We start from the raw sequence: 17,904 nt of genomic DNA, 5'->3' as shown, positions 1-17,904 counted from the left end.
CATTAGAACGTGCGTTGAAGATGTCGTTCCCATAGCAAGGATTAAAACATTCCCTAACCAGAAACCGTGGATTGATGGCAGCATTCGCATGAAACTGAAAGCACGAACCACTGCTTTTAATCAGGGCAAGGTGTCTGGTAACATGACCGAATACAAACAGTGCAGCTATTCCCTCCGCAAGGCTATCAAACAAGCTAAGCGTCAGTACAGAGACAAAGTAGAATCTCAATTCAACGGCTCAGACACAAGAGGCATGTGGCAGGGTCTACAGTCAATCACGGACTACAGGAAGAAATCCAGCCCAGTCACGGACCAGGATGTCTTGCTCCCAGGCAGACTAAATAACTTTTTTGCCCGCTTTGAGGACAATACAGTGCCACTGACACGGCCTGCAACGAAAACATGCGGTCTCTCCTTCACTGCAGCCGAGGTGAGTAAGACATTTAAACGTGTTAACCCTCGCAAGGCTGCAGGCCCAGACGGAATCCCCAGCCGCGCCCTCATAGCATGCGCAGACCAGCTGGCCGGTGTGTTTATGGACATATTCAATCAATCCCTATACCAGTCTGCTGTTCCCACATGCTTCAAGAGGGCCACCATTGTTCCTGTTCCCAAGAAAGCTAAGGTAACTGAGCTAAACGACTACCGCCCCGTAGCACTCACTTCCGTCATCATGAAGTGCTTTAAGAGACTAGTCAAGGACCATATCACCTCCACCCTACCTGACACCCTAGACCCACTCCAATTTGCTTACCGCCCAAATAGGTCCACAGACGATGCAATCTCAACCACACTGCACACTGCCCTAACCCATCTGGACAAGAGGAATACCTATGTGAGAATGCTGTTCATCGACTACAGCTCGGCATTCAACACCATAGTACCCTCTAAGCTCGTCATCAAGCTCGAGACCCTGGGTCTCGACCCCGCCCTGTGCAACTGGGTACTGGACTTCCTGACGGGCCGCCCCCAGGTGGTGAGGGTAGGTAACAACATCTCCTCTCCTCTGATCCTCACCACTGGGGCCCCACAAGGGTGTGTTCTGAGCCCTCTCCTGTACTCCCTGTTCACCCACGACTACGTGGCCACGCACCCCTCCAACTCAATCATCAAGTTTGTGAACGACACAATAGTGGTAGGCTTGATTACCAACAACGACGAGATGGCCTACAGGGAGGAGGTGAGGGCCCTCGGAGTGTGGTGTCAGGAAAATAACCTCACACTCAACGTCAACAAAACTAAGGAGATGATTGTGGACTTCAGGAAACAGCAGAGGGAACACCCCCCTATCCACATCGATGGAACAGTAGTGGAGAGGGTAGCAAGTTTTAAGTTCCTCGGCATACACATCACAGACAATCTGAATTGGTCCACTCACACAGACAGCATCGTGAAGAAGGCGCAGCAGCGCCTCTTCAACCTCAGGAGGCTGAAGAAATTCGGCTTGTCACCAAAAGCACTCACAAACGTCTACAGATGCACAATCGAGAGCATCCTGGCGGGCTGTATCACCGCCTGGTACGGCAACTGCTCCGCCCTCAACCGTAAGGCTCTCCAGAGGGTAGTGAGGTCTGCACAACGCATCACCGGGGGCAAACTACCTGCCCTCCAGGACACCTACACCACCCGATGTTACAGGAAGGCCATAAAGATCATCAAGGACATCAACCACCCGAGCCACTGCCTGTTCACCCCGCTATCATCCAGAAGGCGAGGTCAGTACAGGTGCATCAAAGCTGGGACCGAGAGACTGAAAAAACAGCTTCTATCTCAAGGCCATCAGACTGTTAAACAGCCACCACTAACATTGAGTGGCCGCTGCCAACACACTGACACTGACTCAACTCCAGCCACTTTAATAATGGGAATTGATGGGAATGATGTAAATATATCACTAGCCACTTTAAACAATGCTACCTTATATAATGTTACTTACCCTACATTATTCATCTCATATGCATACGTATATACTGTACGCTATATCATCGACTGCATCCTTATGTAATACATGTATCACTAGCCACTTTAACTATGCCACTTTGTTTACATACTCATCTTATATGTATATACTGTACTCGATACCATCTACTGTATCTTGCCTATGCTGCTCTGTACCATCACTCATTCATATATCCTTATGTACATATTCTTTATCCCTTTACACTGTGTATAAGACAGTAGTTTAGGAATTGTTAGTTAGATTACTTGTTGGTTATTACTGCATTGTCGGAACTAGAAGCACAAGCATTTCGCTACACTCGCATTAACATCTGCTAACCATGTGTATGTGACAAATAAATTTGATTTGATTTGAGAGAGATAGGTTGGAGAAAGCCCATGTAATGCTTTGTAGGTTAGCAGTAAAACCTTGAAATCAGCCCTTGCCTTGACAGGAAGCCAGTGTAGGGAGGCTAGCACTGGAGTAATATGATCCAATTTTTTGGTTCTAGTCAGGATTCTAGCAGCCGTATTTAGCTCTAACTGAAGTTTATTTAGTGCTTTATCCAGGTAGCCGGAAAGTAGAGCATTGCAGTAGTCTAACCTAGAAGAGACAAAAGCATGGATACATTTTTCTGCATCATTTTTGGACAGAAAGTTTCTGATTTTTGCAATGTTACGTATATGGAAAAAAGCTGTCATTGAAACAGTCTTGATATGTTCTTCAAAAGAGAGATCAGGGTCCAGACTAATGCCGAGGTCCTTCACAGTTTTATTTGAGACGACTGTACAGCCATTAAGATTGTCAGATTCAACAGAAGATCTCTTTGTTTCTTGGGACCTAGAACAAGCATCTTTGTTTAGAAAGTTAGAAAGTTTGCAGCCATCCACTTCCTTATGTCTGAAACACATGCATCTAGCGAGGGCAATTTTGGGGCTTCACCATGTTTCATTGAAATGTACAGCTGTGTGTCATCCGCATAGCAGTGAAAGTTAACATTATGTTTTCGAATGACATCCCCAAGAGGTAAAATATATAGTGAAAACAATAGTGGTCCTAAAACGGAACCTTGAGGAACACCGAAATACAGATCTTGTGATTTATTTCTTGCTCACACACTTGTCCTCCCGAAACCATAACCCTCTCTAATCCTAACCCTCTCTAATCCTAACCCTCTCTAACCATAACCCTCTCCCTAACCCTAACCCTAACCCTCTAACCATAACCATCTTTAACCATAACCCTACCCTCTCTAACTGTAACTCTCTCTAACCGTAACCCTCTCTAACCTTAACCCATACACCATCTCTCCCTACACCCTCTTTCCATACACCCTCTCCCCCAACCCCAACCCTCTCTAACCGTAACCATCACTCTCACTCCCCCTAACCCTCTCTCCACCTAACCCTCTCTAACCATAACCATCTCTAACCATAAACTTAACCCTCTCGAACCATAACCCTCTCTAACCATAACCCTCTCTAATCATAACCCTCTCTAACCATAACCCTACACCCTCTCTCCCTATATACTACTTTGCTTTCTCACTCACATTCCCCTTATTTTCTTCCTCTGTCTTTGTGTGTCTCTACCACTCACACCCACCCACCCACACACACACACACACACCCACACACACCCACAACCACACACACACACACACCACACACATCCATACACAACCACACATACTCACCCATACCCACCCACACACACACACACACACACCCCACATCCACCCATACACAACCACACATACCCCCCCACACACACACAACCACACATACACCTCCACACACACACTTACTCACTCTCTCACACACGTTCTCTTTCTCTCTACAGAGGTGTCTGTGTCCTCAGTACTGTGTCTGTCGTCAGTGAGAGAATTACCAGTTCAGGTGAGGGAGCTGTATGGTCAGGGCTTCGTCCTGGTGGCTGTCCATCCCTTTGTCCACCCTTGTGGCCCCAGGCCTGCACGCATCCAACGCCAGCTACACAGAGCTGTCCTCATCAGAGAGACACACAGGTATGGAAACACACACACACACACACACACACACACACACACACACACACACACACACACACACACACACACACACACACACACACACACACACACACACACACACACACACACACACACACACACACACACACACACACACACAGGTACGGAAACATATATACACACACACTCATTTCCTGCAACCAACGCCTGCTACACAGAACACAGAGACACATAGTTAGGGAATGCCTTCAATTCTCACCTGCAGGAGCATCATCTGAGTTCTATTCTCACCTGCAGGAGCCTCATCTGAGTTCTATTCTCACCTGCAGGAGCCTCATCTGAGTTCTATTCTCACCTGCAGGAGCCTCATCTGAGTTCTATTCTCACCTGCAGGAGCCTCATCTGAGTTCTATTCTCACCTGCAGGAGCCTCATCTGAGTTCTATTCTCACCTGCAGGAGCCTCATCTGAGTTCTATTGTCACCTGCAGGAGCCTCATCTGAGTTCTATTGTCACCTGCAGGAGCCTCATCTGAGTTCTATTCTCACCTGCAGGAGCCTCATCTGAGTTCTATTCTCACCTGCAGGAGCCTCATCTGAGTTCTATTCTCACCTGCAGGAGCCTCATCTGAGTTCTATTCTCACCTGCAGGAGCCTCATCTGAGTTCTATTCTCACCTGCAGGAGCCTCATCTGAGTTCTATTCTCACCTGCAGGAGCCTCATCTGAGTTCTATTTACATTTACATTTAAGTCATTTCAGCAGGAGCTCTTATCTGAGTTCTATTTACAAATTGAGCCTCATACACCTTATGACAACCAGTGGAGGAGCCTCATCTGAGTTCTATTCTCACCTGCATCTAAATCTTGTTGGGGAGCCTCATCTGAGTTCTATTCTCACCTGCAGGAGCCTATCTTTATATTGTCACTGCAGGAGCCTCATCTGAGTTCCCACTATCATCTGAGTTCTATTCCTTGAAGCCTCATCTGGGGTTTCAGGTGTCTCCGGAAGGTGGTGATTGCCGCTGTCCTGGTTCGTCACCTGCAGGAGTTTGTTCCATTCCATTGGGGGCCAGAGCAGCGAACCTCAGTTTTGACTGGGCTCATCTGAACTGTATTCTCACTCAGGGTATCTGAGTTCTATTCTCACCTGCAGGAGCCTCATCTGAGGTGGATTCTCACCTGCAGGAGCCCATTGTTCTATTCTCACCTGGGTGCCTCATCTGGCCTGACCTCAGGAGCCTGGAGTTCTATTCTCACCTGCAGGAGCCTCATCTGAGTTCTATTCCCCTCACAGCTCCGTTCTAGGGAGCCCATGGTTCTATTCTCACCTGCAGGAGCCTCATCTGAGTTCTATTCAACTGCAGGAGCCAGTGGAGTTCTATTGTCAAGGAGCAGGAGCCTCATCTGAGTTCTATTGTCAACTGCAGGGAATCTGGTTGAATTGTCACCTGCAGGAGCCTCATCTGAGTTCTGGATGAGTTGCCTCATCTGAGTTTAATGGCACTGGTTCAGGGAGCCTCAGCTGAGTTCTATTCACCTGCAGGAGCCTGCAGTTCTAATCAAGAGGGCCTCAGATGACAAGTGCCTGGATTATTCTCACCTGCAGGAGCCTCATCTGAGTTCTATTCCTGTGTGAGGCTCATCTGGTCTACTCTGCAGGATGTTGTGAGTTCTATTCATGAACCTCATCAGGAACCTGCAGGACAGGACCCGCCTTGATGTTAGTTGACCTGCAGGAGCCTCAGGGTGTTTCTCAGGAGGAGCCTCATCTGAGGTTCTTATTCTCTCTGGGAGGAGCCTCACACAATGGGAGTTGTCATTCTCACCTGATGGCCTCATCGTGGATTCTCACGGGCAGTCCTTCCCCTGGGAGGAAGAGGAGCCTCATCTGTTCTTGCTGAGGTTCAGCTATTCTCACCTGGTGATCATCTGAGTTCTATTGTCACACTGATATGTCTGCCAGACATGCAGAGCCTCATCTGAGTTCTATTCCACCTGGTCATCAGAAGGGGCCTCATCTGGTTCTATTCTCACCTGCAGGAGATTAATTGTGTGTCGTCTGCATAGCAATGATAGGAGGAGACCATCTGAGTTTATGACAGAGCCTCATCTGACTATTGTCACCTGCAGGAGCCTCATCTGAATTGACCTGCAGGAGCCTCATCTGAACATTGCACCTGCAGGAGCACCAGTGGTGAGGAGCGAGTTCTGGTGAGGAGCCTCAGATTCTATTGTCACCTGCAGGACCTGGTTCTATTGTCACCTGCAGGAGCCTCATCTGGTTCTAGGTCACCTGCAGGAATTCATCGTGGGCCGTCACCTGCAGATGCCCATCTGGAGAGGGTCAGAGGAGCCCTCATCTGATTCTTCACCTGCAGGAGCCTCATCTGAGTTCTATTGCAGCCGATAGGTCTAGAAGGATGAGGAGCAGAGTTCTATTGTCACCTGCAGGAGCCTCATCTGAGTTCTAGCAGTGCAGGAGCCTCCTCCGTGATTCTATTCAGAGGAGAGCAGTCTCATTCTCACTTGCAGGAGCCTCATCTGAATTTTATTCTCACCTGCAGGAGCCTCATCTGAATTTTATTCTCACCTGCAGGAGCCTCATCTGAGTTCTATTGTCACCTGCAGGAGCCTCATCTGAGTTCTATTGTCACCTGCAGGAGCCTCATCTGAGTTCTATTGTCACCTGCAGGAGCCTCATCTGAGTTCTATTGTCACCTGCAGGAGCCTCATCTGAGTTCTATTGTCACCTGCAGGAGCCTCATCTGAGTTCTATTGTCACCTGCAGGAGCCTCATCTGAGTTCTATTGTCACCTGCAGGAGCCTCATCTGAGTTCTATTGTCACCTGCAGGAGCCTCATCTGAGTTCTATTGTCACCTGCAGGAGCCTCATCTGAGTTCTATTCTCACCTGCAGGAGCCTCATCTGAGTTCTATTGTCACCTGCAGGAGCCTCATCTGAGTTCTATTCTCACCTGCAGGAGCCTCATCTGAGTTCTATTGTCACCTGCAGGAGCCTCATCTGAGTTCTATTGTCACCTGCAGGAGCCTCATCTGAGTTCTATTCTCACCTGCAGGAGCCTCATCTGAGTTCTATTCTCACCTGCAGGAGCCTCATCTGAGTTCTATTATCACCTGCAGGAGCCTCATCTGAGTTCTATTATCACCTGCAGGAGCCTCATCTGAGTTCTATTATCACCTGCAGGAGCCTCATCTGAGTTCTATTCTCACCTGCAGGAGCCTCATCTGAGTTCTATTCTCACCTGCAGGAGCCTCATCTTTTATTTTAATTTTATTTATTTCACCCTTATTTAACCAGGTAGGCTAGTTGAGAACAAGTTCTCATTTGCAACTGCGACCTGGCCAAGATAAAGCATAGCAGTGTGAACAGACAACACAGAGTTACACATGGAGTAAACAATTAGCAAGTCAATAACACAGTAGAAAAAATGGGCAGTCTATATACAATGTGTGCAAAAGGCATGAGGAGGTAGGCGAATAATACAATTTTGCAGATTAACACTGGAGTGATAAATGATCAGATGGGCATGTACAGGTAGAGATATTGGTGTGCAAAAGAGCAGAAAAGTAAATAAATAAAAACAGTATAAAAACAGTATGGGAATGAGGTAGGTGAAAAAGGGTGAGCTATTTACCTATAGACTATGTAATCTGAGTTCTATTCTCACCTGCAGGAGCCTCATCTGAGTTCTATTCTCCCCCACAGAATGTGTGAAATCTGAGCAGAATCCTATTTTCACACTGAGGATTCTCGGCAGAGATCTATTCTCACCCGTGTAATTCTTGAAGCATACTGTATGTGTAGATCGGGAACTGTATACAGCGTGTGGCAGGCCCATGTGGCAGGCCCATGCTTATAGACATGCTCACACTTAGAAATGTAAACTGTTTTTCTCTCACACTTCCACACATACTGTATATGCTTACACAAATACACACACACACACACACACACACACACAAATCTTTCCCTCATACTCACATGTGTGCGTGTGTACACACACACACACACACAGTTGGGTGATCCTGCCAATTGGCACTTGTCACCGTGGCGACGACTGATTGCATCATCAGCACCCGCCGGAGGGGAATAATGTGCTAGGATAGGGGAACCATGGGGCCTTCTGTTCTCCTTTTATCTCTCCATCACTTCATCTCTCTCCAACCCACTATCCTCCACTCTCTCCTCCTTTTATCTCTCCATCACTTCATCTCTCTCCAACCCTCTATCCTCCACTCTCTCCTCCTTTTCTCTCTCCATCACTTCATCTCTCTCCAACCCTCTATCCTCCACTCTCTCCTCCTTTTCTCTCTCCATCACTTCATCTCTCTCCAACCCTCTATCCTCCTCTCTCTCCACAACTTAATCTCTCTCCAACCCTCTATCCTCCACTCTCTCCTCCTTTTCTCTCTCCATCACTTCATCTCTCTCCAACCCTCTATCCACCACTCTCTCCTCCTTTTCTCTCTCCATCACTTCATCTCTCTCCAACCCTCTATCATCCACTCTCTCCTCCTTTTATCTCTCCATCACTTCCTCTCTCCAACCCTCTATCATCCACTCTCTCCTCCTTTTCTCTCTCCATCACTTCATCTCTCTCCAACCCTCTATCCTCCACTCTCTCCTCCTTTTCTCTCTCCATCACTTCATCTCTCTCCAACCCTCTATCCTCCACTCTCTCCTCCTTTTCTCTCTCCATCACTTCATCTCTCTCCAACCCTCTATCCTCCACTCTCTCCTCCTTTTCTCTCTCCATCACTTCATCTCTCTCCAACCCTCTATCCTCCACTCTCTCCTCCTTTTCTCTCTCCATCACTTCATCTCTCTCCAACACTCTATCCTCCACTCTCTCCTCCTTTTCTCTCTCCATCACTTCATCTCTCTCCAACCCTCTATCCTCCACTCTCTCCATCACTTCATCTCTCTCCAACCCTCTATCCTCCACTCTCTCCTCCTTTTCTCTCTCCATCACTTCATCTCTCTCCAACACTCTCTCCATCACTTCATCTCTCTCCAACCCTCTATCCTCCACTCTCTCCTCCTTTTCTCTCTCCATCACTTCATCTCTCTCCTCCCTCCATTATCACCATTCTCCTTTCTTCCATTCTCTAAAGCGCAATAGATTACTAAGATCCAGAATGCAAGCATGATTATCTATAGTTTTATTCAGGCCTTCATCAGTCCTTTGTACATGTTCATGTCTTTCTCCATGTTCATGTCTTTCTTTGAGAAGAAAGTAAGTCTGTGTCCTAAATGGCTATTCCCTACATAGTGCACTCATTTTGACCATAGCCATATGGGCCCCTATGAGCCCTGCAAAAGTAGTGCACTATATAGGGAATAGGGTACATAAATGTCCGCTGATGTCTTCCTTCAACCCTCTTTCATTTCTCTCTGTCCAGTTCAGAGAACGAGCTGAAGTGGGCGGGGCTTCGCCTGGAGACAGACGTGTGTGTGGCGGGTCAACAGGCCCCTGACCCAGAAGTCATCCAGAACTACGTGAAGAAGGTCAGCCCTGCCCATTAGTCCTAATGCACAGATCTAGGATCAGCTTACTACCTACACTCAGCTCCACTCAGGGAGAAGTTACCCATAGGCACAGATCTAGGAACAGCTTACTATTTACACTCCGCTCCACTCTGGGAGAAGTAAGCCATAGACACAGATCTAGGATCAACAAATTCCCCCTTCATTTTTAATTGTAGCCCTTTACTTTCGGGTTGAAAATGGCAGATTTGGGCACTAATAAGAGTCGGTGTCTGAGTGAGAAATGCTGTAAATTAAGAGGACTCTATGTATTTTGAAATATGATATGTTGATGTCATACAAGCAAGCCAAACACTTGTGAGTCACATCACATCTCCAAATCATAAAACTCATGTCATATGCAGGGTCAAGGTTTCTGATCACTATGTTTGATGTACAGTTACCAGATGACATGTGGTCATACCTTGGGATGTTCTGAACACAATGAGCTTGTGTTTACGATCTGTTTCTCTGAATTGCCTTGTGAAAGCCTAACACTGTAAGGTTGTATTTCATAACTTAGCTAGCAATAGAACACACTTTCTAATCATGCCCACTTGACACAGATTGCGATTTTTAACCAGAGGAGGGTGACGTGTGAGCCCAACAGATCAAACGATTGCAGACATCAAACGGAACATACAGACACCCAGCTGGACACCCAGGGGGAGTGGGCTCTGCACGTGATGCCCGCTTGATGTCCGCATCCACCTCCCATACCACCGGTGCCACCAGGCGAGAAGCTGGAAGTATGGGAGTGGGATTCGTGGACCGCTCCTCTGTATCATACAGCCGGGACAGTGCGTCTGCCTTCACGTTCTGGGAACCTGGTTTGTAGGAAAGGGTGAAAACAAAACGGGTAAAGAACATGGCCCACCTTGCCTGACGAGGATTCAGTCTCCTCGCTGCTCGAATGTACTCCAGATTGCGGTGGTCAGTCCAAATGAGAAAAGGGTGTCTAGCCCCCTCAAACCAATGTCTACATGCTTTCAGAGCCATGACAACAGCTAACAACTCCCGGTCCCCCACATCATAGTTTCGCTCTGTGGGGCTGAGCTTCTTCGAAAATAATGCACAGGGGCGGAGCTTTAGTGCTTTAGTGGGAGCCGAGGTAAACAGAGCCTTCAGGTGACCAAAAGCCCTGTCCGCCCCTGCTGTCCACTGCAGTCACACCGGTCCCCCCTTCAGCAGTGAGGTAATGGGAGCCGCTACCTGACCAAAACCCCGGATAAATCTCAGGTAGTAGTTGGAAAACCCTAAAAACCGCTGCACCTCCCAATTACGCACGGCTGAAATGCGTCATTCTCCATCTCTACCCCTGACGCTGAAAAGCGGTACCCTAGGAAGGAGATGGACTGTTGGAAGAACAGGCATTTCTCAGCCTTGACGTACAGGTCATGTTCCAACAGTCTACCAAGCACCCTACGCACCAGAGACACATGCTCGGCGCGTGTAGTGGAGTATATCAGAATGTCATTGATATACACCACTACACCCTGCCCGTGCAGGTCCCTGAACATCTCATCTACAAAGGATTGGAAGACTGATGGAGCATTCATTAACCCGTACGGCATGACGAGGTACTCATAATGCCCAGAAGTGGTGCTAAATGCTGTCTTCCACTCATCTCCCTCCTGGATACGCACCAGGTTGTAAGCGCTCCCGAGGTCCAATTTTGTGAAGAAGCGCGCCCCGTGTAATGACTCGGTCATACTGGCTATGAGCGGTAGCGGGTAACTGTATTTTACCGTGAACTTATTCAAACCTCCATAATCAATACACGGGCGCAAACCTCCATCCTTTTTCTTCACAAAAAATAAACTCGAGGAGACGGGTGAGATGGAAGGTTGAATGTATCCCTGTCCCAGAGATTCGGTGACATATGTTTCCATAGCCACCGTCTCCTCCTGTGACAGAGGATACAAATGACTCAACGATGGGCCTGGAGAAATTCACATTCATAGACCGAGCTATGGATTCAAGGACTGACCAATCCAAGATATCAAAATTATAGTTTACAGCATGTTTTGAGGCGCTACAGTGTTTATTTACATTTGCATTGTTTACAAACAATGGAGTAAAACAAGCTAACATTATGGATTCTGATGGGGTACGACAGTTGAACTAAAGTCATTAGGCGTTTATAAGTTACATTCTTCAACAATCAATAGGTATATATCTTTAATTTATAAGTAAAACATTTATGTAGCAACTGCAGATTCTCCCTTTAAAGGGACATTACACTCTAAAATTCATCCCTTATTTGAACCTTAATATTTGACTGAAAAATTCTAGTGGCAAGCTCATCCTAATTTCCTTGGATGCCTCCTTACTGGAAGAAGAGGAAGCCAATTTGACTATTGAGATGCCCCCCTAATGTCACTATCAGCTGTGACATCATTTAACAATCACAAACTCCCTCTTAGGCACTTATAGTTGTGAATTCATCCCATTCTACAGCGGCTCATGGTCGCTGTAGAATGGGATGAATTCACTACTATAAGTGAACAGGCCTTATTGAGGAGATTTGCATGTGAACAGGCGGAGTATAAAAGGGAGCGGTGATTGGATTGAAATGCACAGGGCTCAGTATAATGTGATATGGTCAGGCAGCGTGACATGAATAGGCAATCAGATAGCAGCCTGGCTGCTGGGGAATCACTGAAAAGAACCACGGACAGGATGCAATAGAAGAGTAGGGGACATTGATGGGTCTTCTCACACTGCAGGCTTTGGCACTTACTTCCTTCCTTCTTATGACACACACACACACGTGCTATTGCATATATGGACACACTAAACATGAGTAAGTACATGTCAAGGAGGTATAATACGCCTTTGGGTGGGATTGAGTGATAATCCCCACCACCCACATACATGTGACACACACACACATTTTGTATTTCTATTCACATCTTGACACACTCAAGAGTTGGGCAGTGTCTGTTCATTGTCCCTCATCTTCATCCCCCAACAAAAATGTGTGTGTTGATTGTCATTGAAGGAGGGATGGTAATGGGGAAAGATGTCTCGTTATTATTGGTGGTAGTTAGCATTCTGTGTTCTCTCTAACGAGCCCCTCTCAAACTGTCAGCATTAATATCAACTGACAGTTAACCAGAGGAGCTCTGTGGGAGGGAGAGGGAGAATGACACACACACACGGTAATGACAAACGCACATACAGACCGTGGATAATGAGGTTCCTTTGTCATTAGAATACTTGGTCTTTAGGGATGATTAGGCTGTTTGCAGGATGGTTTGCAGAATGTCTGTAGTGTGTAAATGAGGCTGTGGGTGTAACCCCAAGTAAGCCTAATGGCTACTGATTGAATATGATTTGTATCTATATACAGTGCCTTGGGAAAGTATTCGCTCTTCTTGAACTTTGCGACCTTTTGCCACATTTCAGGCTTCAGACATAAAGATATAAAACTGTATTTTTTTTGTGAAGAATCAACAACAAGTGGGACACAATCATGAAGTGGAACGACATTTATTGGATATTTCAAACTTTTTTAACAAATCAAAAACTGAAAAATTGGACGTGCAAAATTATTCAGCCCCTTAAGTTAATACTTTGTAGCGCCACCTTTTGCTGCGATTACAGCTGTAAGTTGCTTGGTATGTCTCTATCAGTTTTGCACATCGAGAGACTGAATTTTTTTCCCATTCCTCTTTGCAAAACAGCTCGAGCTCAGTGAGGTTGGATGGAGAGCATTTGTGAACAGCAGTTTTCAGTTCTTTCCACAGATTCTCGATTGGATTCAGGTCTGGACTTTGACTTGGCCATTCTAACACCTGGATATGTTTATTTTTGAACCATTCCATTGTAGATTTTGCTTTATGTTTTGGATCATTGTCTTGTTGGAAGACAAATCTCCGTCCCAGTCTCAGGTCTTTTGCAGACTCCATCAGGTTTTCTTCCAGAATGGCTCCATCCATCTTCCCATCAATTTTAACCATCTTCCCTGTCCCTGCTGAAGAAAAGCAGGCCCAAACCACGATGCTGCCACCACCATGTTTGACAGTGGGGATGTGTGTTCAGGGTGATGAGCTGTGTTGCTTTTACGCCAAACATAACGTTTTGCATTGTTGCCAAAAAGTTCAATTTTGGTTTAATCTGACCTTAGCACCTTCTTCCACATGTTTGGTGTGTCTCCCAGGTGGCTTGTGGCAAACTTTAAATGACACTTTTTATGGATATCTTTAAGAAATGGCTTTCTTCTTGCGACTCTTCCATAAAGGCCAGATTTGTGCAATATACGACTGATTGTTATCCTATGGATAGAGTCTCCCACCTCAGCTGTAGATCTCTGCAGTTCATCCAGAGTGATCATGGGCCTCTTGGCTGCATCTCTGATCAGTCTTCTCCTTGCATGAGCTGAACGTTTAGAGGGACGGCCAGGTCTTGGTAGATTTGCAGTGGTCTGATACTCCTTCCATTTCAATATTATCGCTTGCACAGTGCTCCTTGGGATGTTTGGATATTTTTGTATCCAAATCCGGCTTTAAACTTCTTCACAACAGTATCTCGGACCTGCCTGGTGTGTTCCTTGTTCTTCATGATGCTCTCTGCGCTTTTAACGGACCTCTGAGACTATCACCGTGCAGGTGCATTTATACGGAGACTTGATTACACACAGGTGGATTGTATTTATCATCATTAGTCATTTAGGTCAACATTGGATAATTCAGAGATCCTCACTGAACTTCTGGAGAGAGTTTGCTGCACTGAAAGTAAAGGGGCTGAATAATTGTGCACGCCCAATTTTTCAGTTTTTGATTTGTTAAAAAAGTTTGAAATATCCAATAAATGTCGTTCCACTTCATGATTGTGTCCCACTTGTTGTTGATTCTTCACAAAAAAATACAATTTTATATCTTTATGTTTGACGCCTGAAATGTGGCAAAAGGTCGCAAAGTTCAAGGGGGCCGAATACTTTCGCAAGGCACTGTATGTATCGGGCATGAGAGAGTGTGTGTGTGTCCGTGTCCGTCCGTGTCTGTGTGCTTGAGTGCACAGTACCAGTACACATATGGAATCATGTAGTAACCAAAAAGGTGTTAAACAAATCAAAATATATTTTAGATTCTTCAAAGTAGCCATCCTTTGCCTTGATGACAGCTTTGCACACTCTTGGCATTCTCTCAAACATCTTCATGAGGAATGCTTTTCCAACAGTCTTGAAGGAGTTCCCACATATGCTGAGCACTTGTTGGCTACTTTTCCTTCACTCTGCAGTCCAACTCATCCCAAACCACCTCAATTGGGTTGAGGTTGGGGGATTGTAGAGGCCAGGTTGTCTGATGCAGCACTCCATTACTCTCCTTCTTGGTCAAATAGCCCTTATACAGCCTGGAGATGTGTTTTGGGTCATTGTCCTGTTGAAAAACAAATTATAGTCCCACTGAGCGCAAACCAGATGGAATGATGTATCGCTGCAGAATGCTGTGGTGACACCAACAGTGTTACCAGCAAGCACCCCCACACCATTACACCTCCTCCATGCTTCACAGTGGGAACCACACATGCGGAGTTCATCCGCTCACCTACTCTGCGTCTCACAAAGATACGGATGTTGACTCATCAGACCAGATTTTGACTCATCAGACCAAAGGACAGATTTCCACTGGTCTAATGTCCATTGCTTGTGTTTCTTGGCCCAAGCAAGTCTCTTCTTATTATTGGTGTCCTTTAGTAGTGGTTTCTTTGTAGCAATTTGACCATGAAGGCCTGATTCACACAGTCTCCTCTGAACAGTTGATGTTGAGATGTGTCTGTTGAACTCAGTGAAGTATTTATTTGGGCTGCAATTTCTGAGGCTGGTAACTCTTCTGAATTTATCCTCAGCAGCAGAGGTAACTCTGTGTCTTCCTTTTCTGTGGCGGTCCTCATGAGAGCCAGTTTCATCATAGCGCTTGATGGTTTTTGCAACTGCACACATTTTCCGATATCTTAATGATGGACTGTCATTTCTCTTTGCTTGTTTGAGCTGTTCTTGCCATAATATGGACTTGGTCTTTTACCAAATCCTCTGTACACCACCCCTACCTTGTCACACACAACTGATTGGATCAAACGCATTAAGATGGAAAGAAATTCCACAAATTAACTTTTAACAAGGCACACCTGTTAATTGAAATGCATTCTACCTCATGAAGCTGGTTGAGAGAATGCCAAGAGTGTGCAAAGCTGTCATCAAGGCAAAGGGTGGCTACTTTGAAGAATCTCAAGTATAAAATATGTTTTGATTTATTTAACACTTTTGGGGTTACTACGTGATTCCATATGTGTTATTTCATAGTTTTGATGTCTTCACTATTATTCTACAATGTGGAAAATAGTAAATATAAAGAAAAACCCTTGAATGAGAAGGTGTGTCCAAACTTTTGATTGGTACTGTATGTGTCTGCTAAGTGACCACTACTCTGTGTGTGTGTGTTTGTTTGTTTGTGTGTGTGTGTGTTTGTTTGTGTGTGTTTTGTGATTGACCAGATCCAGGACATGGCGGAGCAAGGTATGCTGTTTGTGGGCTTCCTGCAGCAGCCTGGCGGGGGACCCTGTTTCCTTGGGCACTTGGACCCTGAGGACCTGTCCTCCCTGCACTCCAGCCCCTCCCCCATACACAGACACCCCACCAGTCCCTCAGAACCCATGATACTGGATCCCAGCCCTACAGACTCTGCAGAACCCCACCAGAACCTCCTAGAACCAGAACACAACCGAAACACAGAAGTGAAAACACCAGAACACAAGTCGGTTGAACTCAGAACAATTGAGCAGAACCCTACAGATACCAGTCTGGTGGAGCTGGACTTGAGCTCCACAGGACCGCTAGATCTCACACAGGACTCTACTCCAATAGAATCATCAAACAGAGAACACGACCACAGTCCAGGCAAAATAGCCTCAATAGAAGACCAACCAAACCGCTGTCCAGATGAACCAGCAGACTCACCAGAGAGACCCAGCCAAAGAGATCCAGCTAGTGACCAACAGAACCACAACCACGCCCCAACAGAACTCCCTGGTGACCAGGATCAACTACAGTCTGACAACACAATAGAGACCACATGTATAGAGAGACAACAGAATGAAAGCCAAGCAGACTTCCTCAGGATTCTACTACCCAACTTCAGCCCAACAGAGTTAACACATGGACTTGGTGGTCCAGACGCAGACAGACAGTGCCAGGAAGACAGACGGAGTCTAAGCCCTCAGACACAGAACCACAACCAGAGACCGGAAATAGACCACGGCTCAGACAACCTGGTCCGGTCACCAGAACTAGACAACGGTGACCACGGGTCAGAGTCCGGGGCTGAGAGGGGGTATAACCGTAGAAACGAGGGCACGGGCGGTGACCCGGGTGAGCATCTGAGGAGCAGCAGAGTTCCGACCCACAACAACAACAATCACATCCGGGTCAAGAGTCCAGACAGAGAAAAGAGGGCTGTAGGGTCTCCACCAGCACAGAGCAGTGAGTGTGAAGTCTACTACTATTGCCACTGGGTTATAGAGGTTATAGAGTGTAAACTGAATATTACTGAATAATATAATATTGATTGATTTCAGATATATGTATAGTATTTAAAACTAATGCTATGTGTCTCTCTCTCTGTGTTTGTGTGTCTGTGTGTAGGGGTGCAGCTGTTTGCCCTATACAACCACACGGGGGAGCTGTCCAGCTCTCTGAGGTTCTACTCCCTCAGGGTTCCGCTGCAGCTGCAGAGAGAGGCAGGGCTAGTGACTGAGGTTGACGCCCACTGGCTGGATCACATGACCCAGCATTTCACCAGCGGAGCTCACCTCATTGACGGCTTCTTTCACCTTGGAGACGACAATGGTATGTTTTGCACAATGGTGATGTGTAATACAGTAGTAGCCTGAGTGTCAGTCTGTTTGTGCTGTCAAACTCCTTGTCATGCCAAACAATAGGTTCTAGCTCATTAATGATAACATGTTCATATTTGAAGATTTCAGTGAGGCCAGACTGTTTGGCTTGTCCATGAGCATTGCAGTTAGGAAGAGCACAAACAGCTCTTTGACAACGCTAGTGCTGTAGTGTTTACCATGGCGAACATACTTACAACTTTTGGAACTTAGGGGAAAATGGTAAAGGCCTATTTGGAAAGCTTACCCATGTTCCTTCACCTATGTTGCATGGACGTCCATCAAAGCCAAGAACGGATCAACTCTATCTTTTCCAAATCTGTGGAAGAGATTCAACTGTAACAGAAGACGTTGTTGAGTTTCTATCTCTCTCTCTCTTTCAGACAGCGGGGTCTCCTCTGTGGACAGTGTGTTCATCTTTCAGAGCTCCTCCGAAGAAACCCCACCCACTTCATACGACGCCATTGTAGTGGAGCAGTGGACCATTGTCGATGTGAGTGTGTGCGTGTAAA

General features: G+C 46.3%; 1 protein-coding gene across 3 annotated transcripts in view; it reads left to right on the top strand.

Annotated features, from left to right (window-relative positions):
* Positions 1–17,904, top strand: part of rftn1a (raftlin, lipid raft linker 1a) — a 57,802-nt gene that overhangs the window by 32,500 nt on the left and 7,398 nt on the right. For all 3 annotated transcript variants that reach the window (XM_052472559.1, XM_052472558.1, XM_052472557.1), the window contains exons 3-7: positions 3,782–3,965; positions 9,373–9,478; positions 15,995–16,979; positions 17,142–17,345; positions 17,776–17,885. In XM_052472559.1, the coding sequence (XP_052328519.1) occupies positions 3,782–3,965; positions 9,373–9,478; positions 15,995–16,979; positions 17,142–17,345; positions 17,776–17,885 (1,589 nt within the window). The remainder of the gene's footprint in view (positions 1–3,781; positions 3,966–9,372; positions 9,479–15,994; positions 16,980–17,141; positions 17,346–17,775; positions 17,886–17,904) is intronic.

The sequence above is a fragment of the Oncorhynchus keta genome, chromosome 20 (assembly GCF_023373465.1).
Source record: "Oncorhynchus keta strain PuntledgeMale-10-30-2019 chromosome 20, Oket_V2, whole genome shotgun sequence".
Taxonomy (NCBI): Eukaryota; Metazoa; Chordata; class Actinopteri; order Salmoniformes; family Salmonidae; genus Oncorhynchus; species Oncorhynchus keta.
Note: the sequence above shows the minus strand (reverse complement) of the source record. Positions and strands in the feature narration are given on the sequence as shown.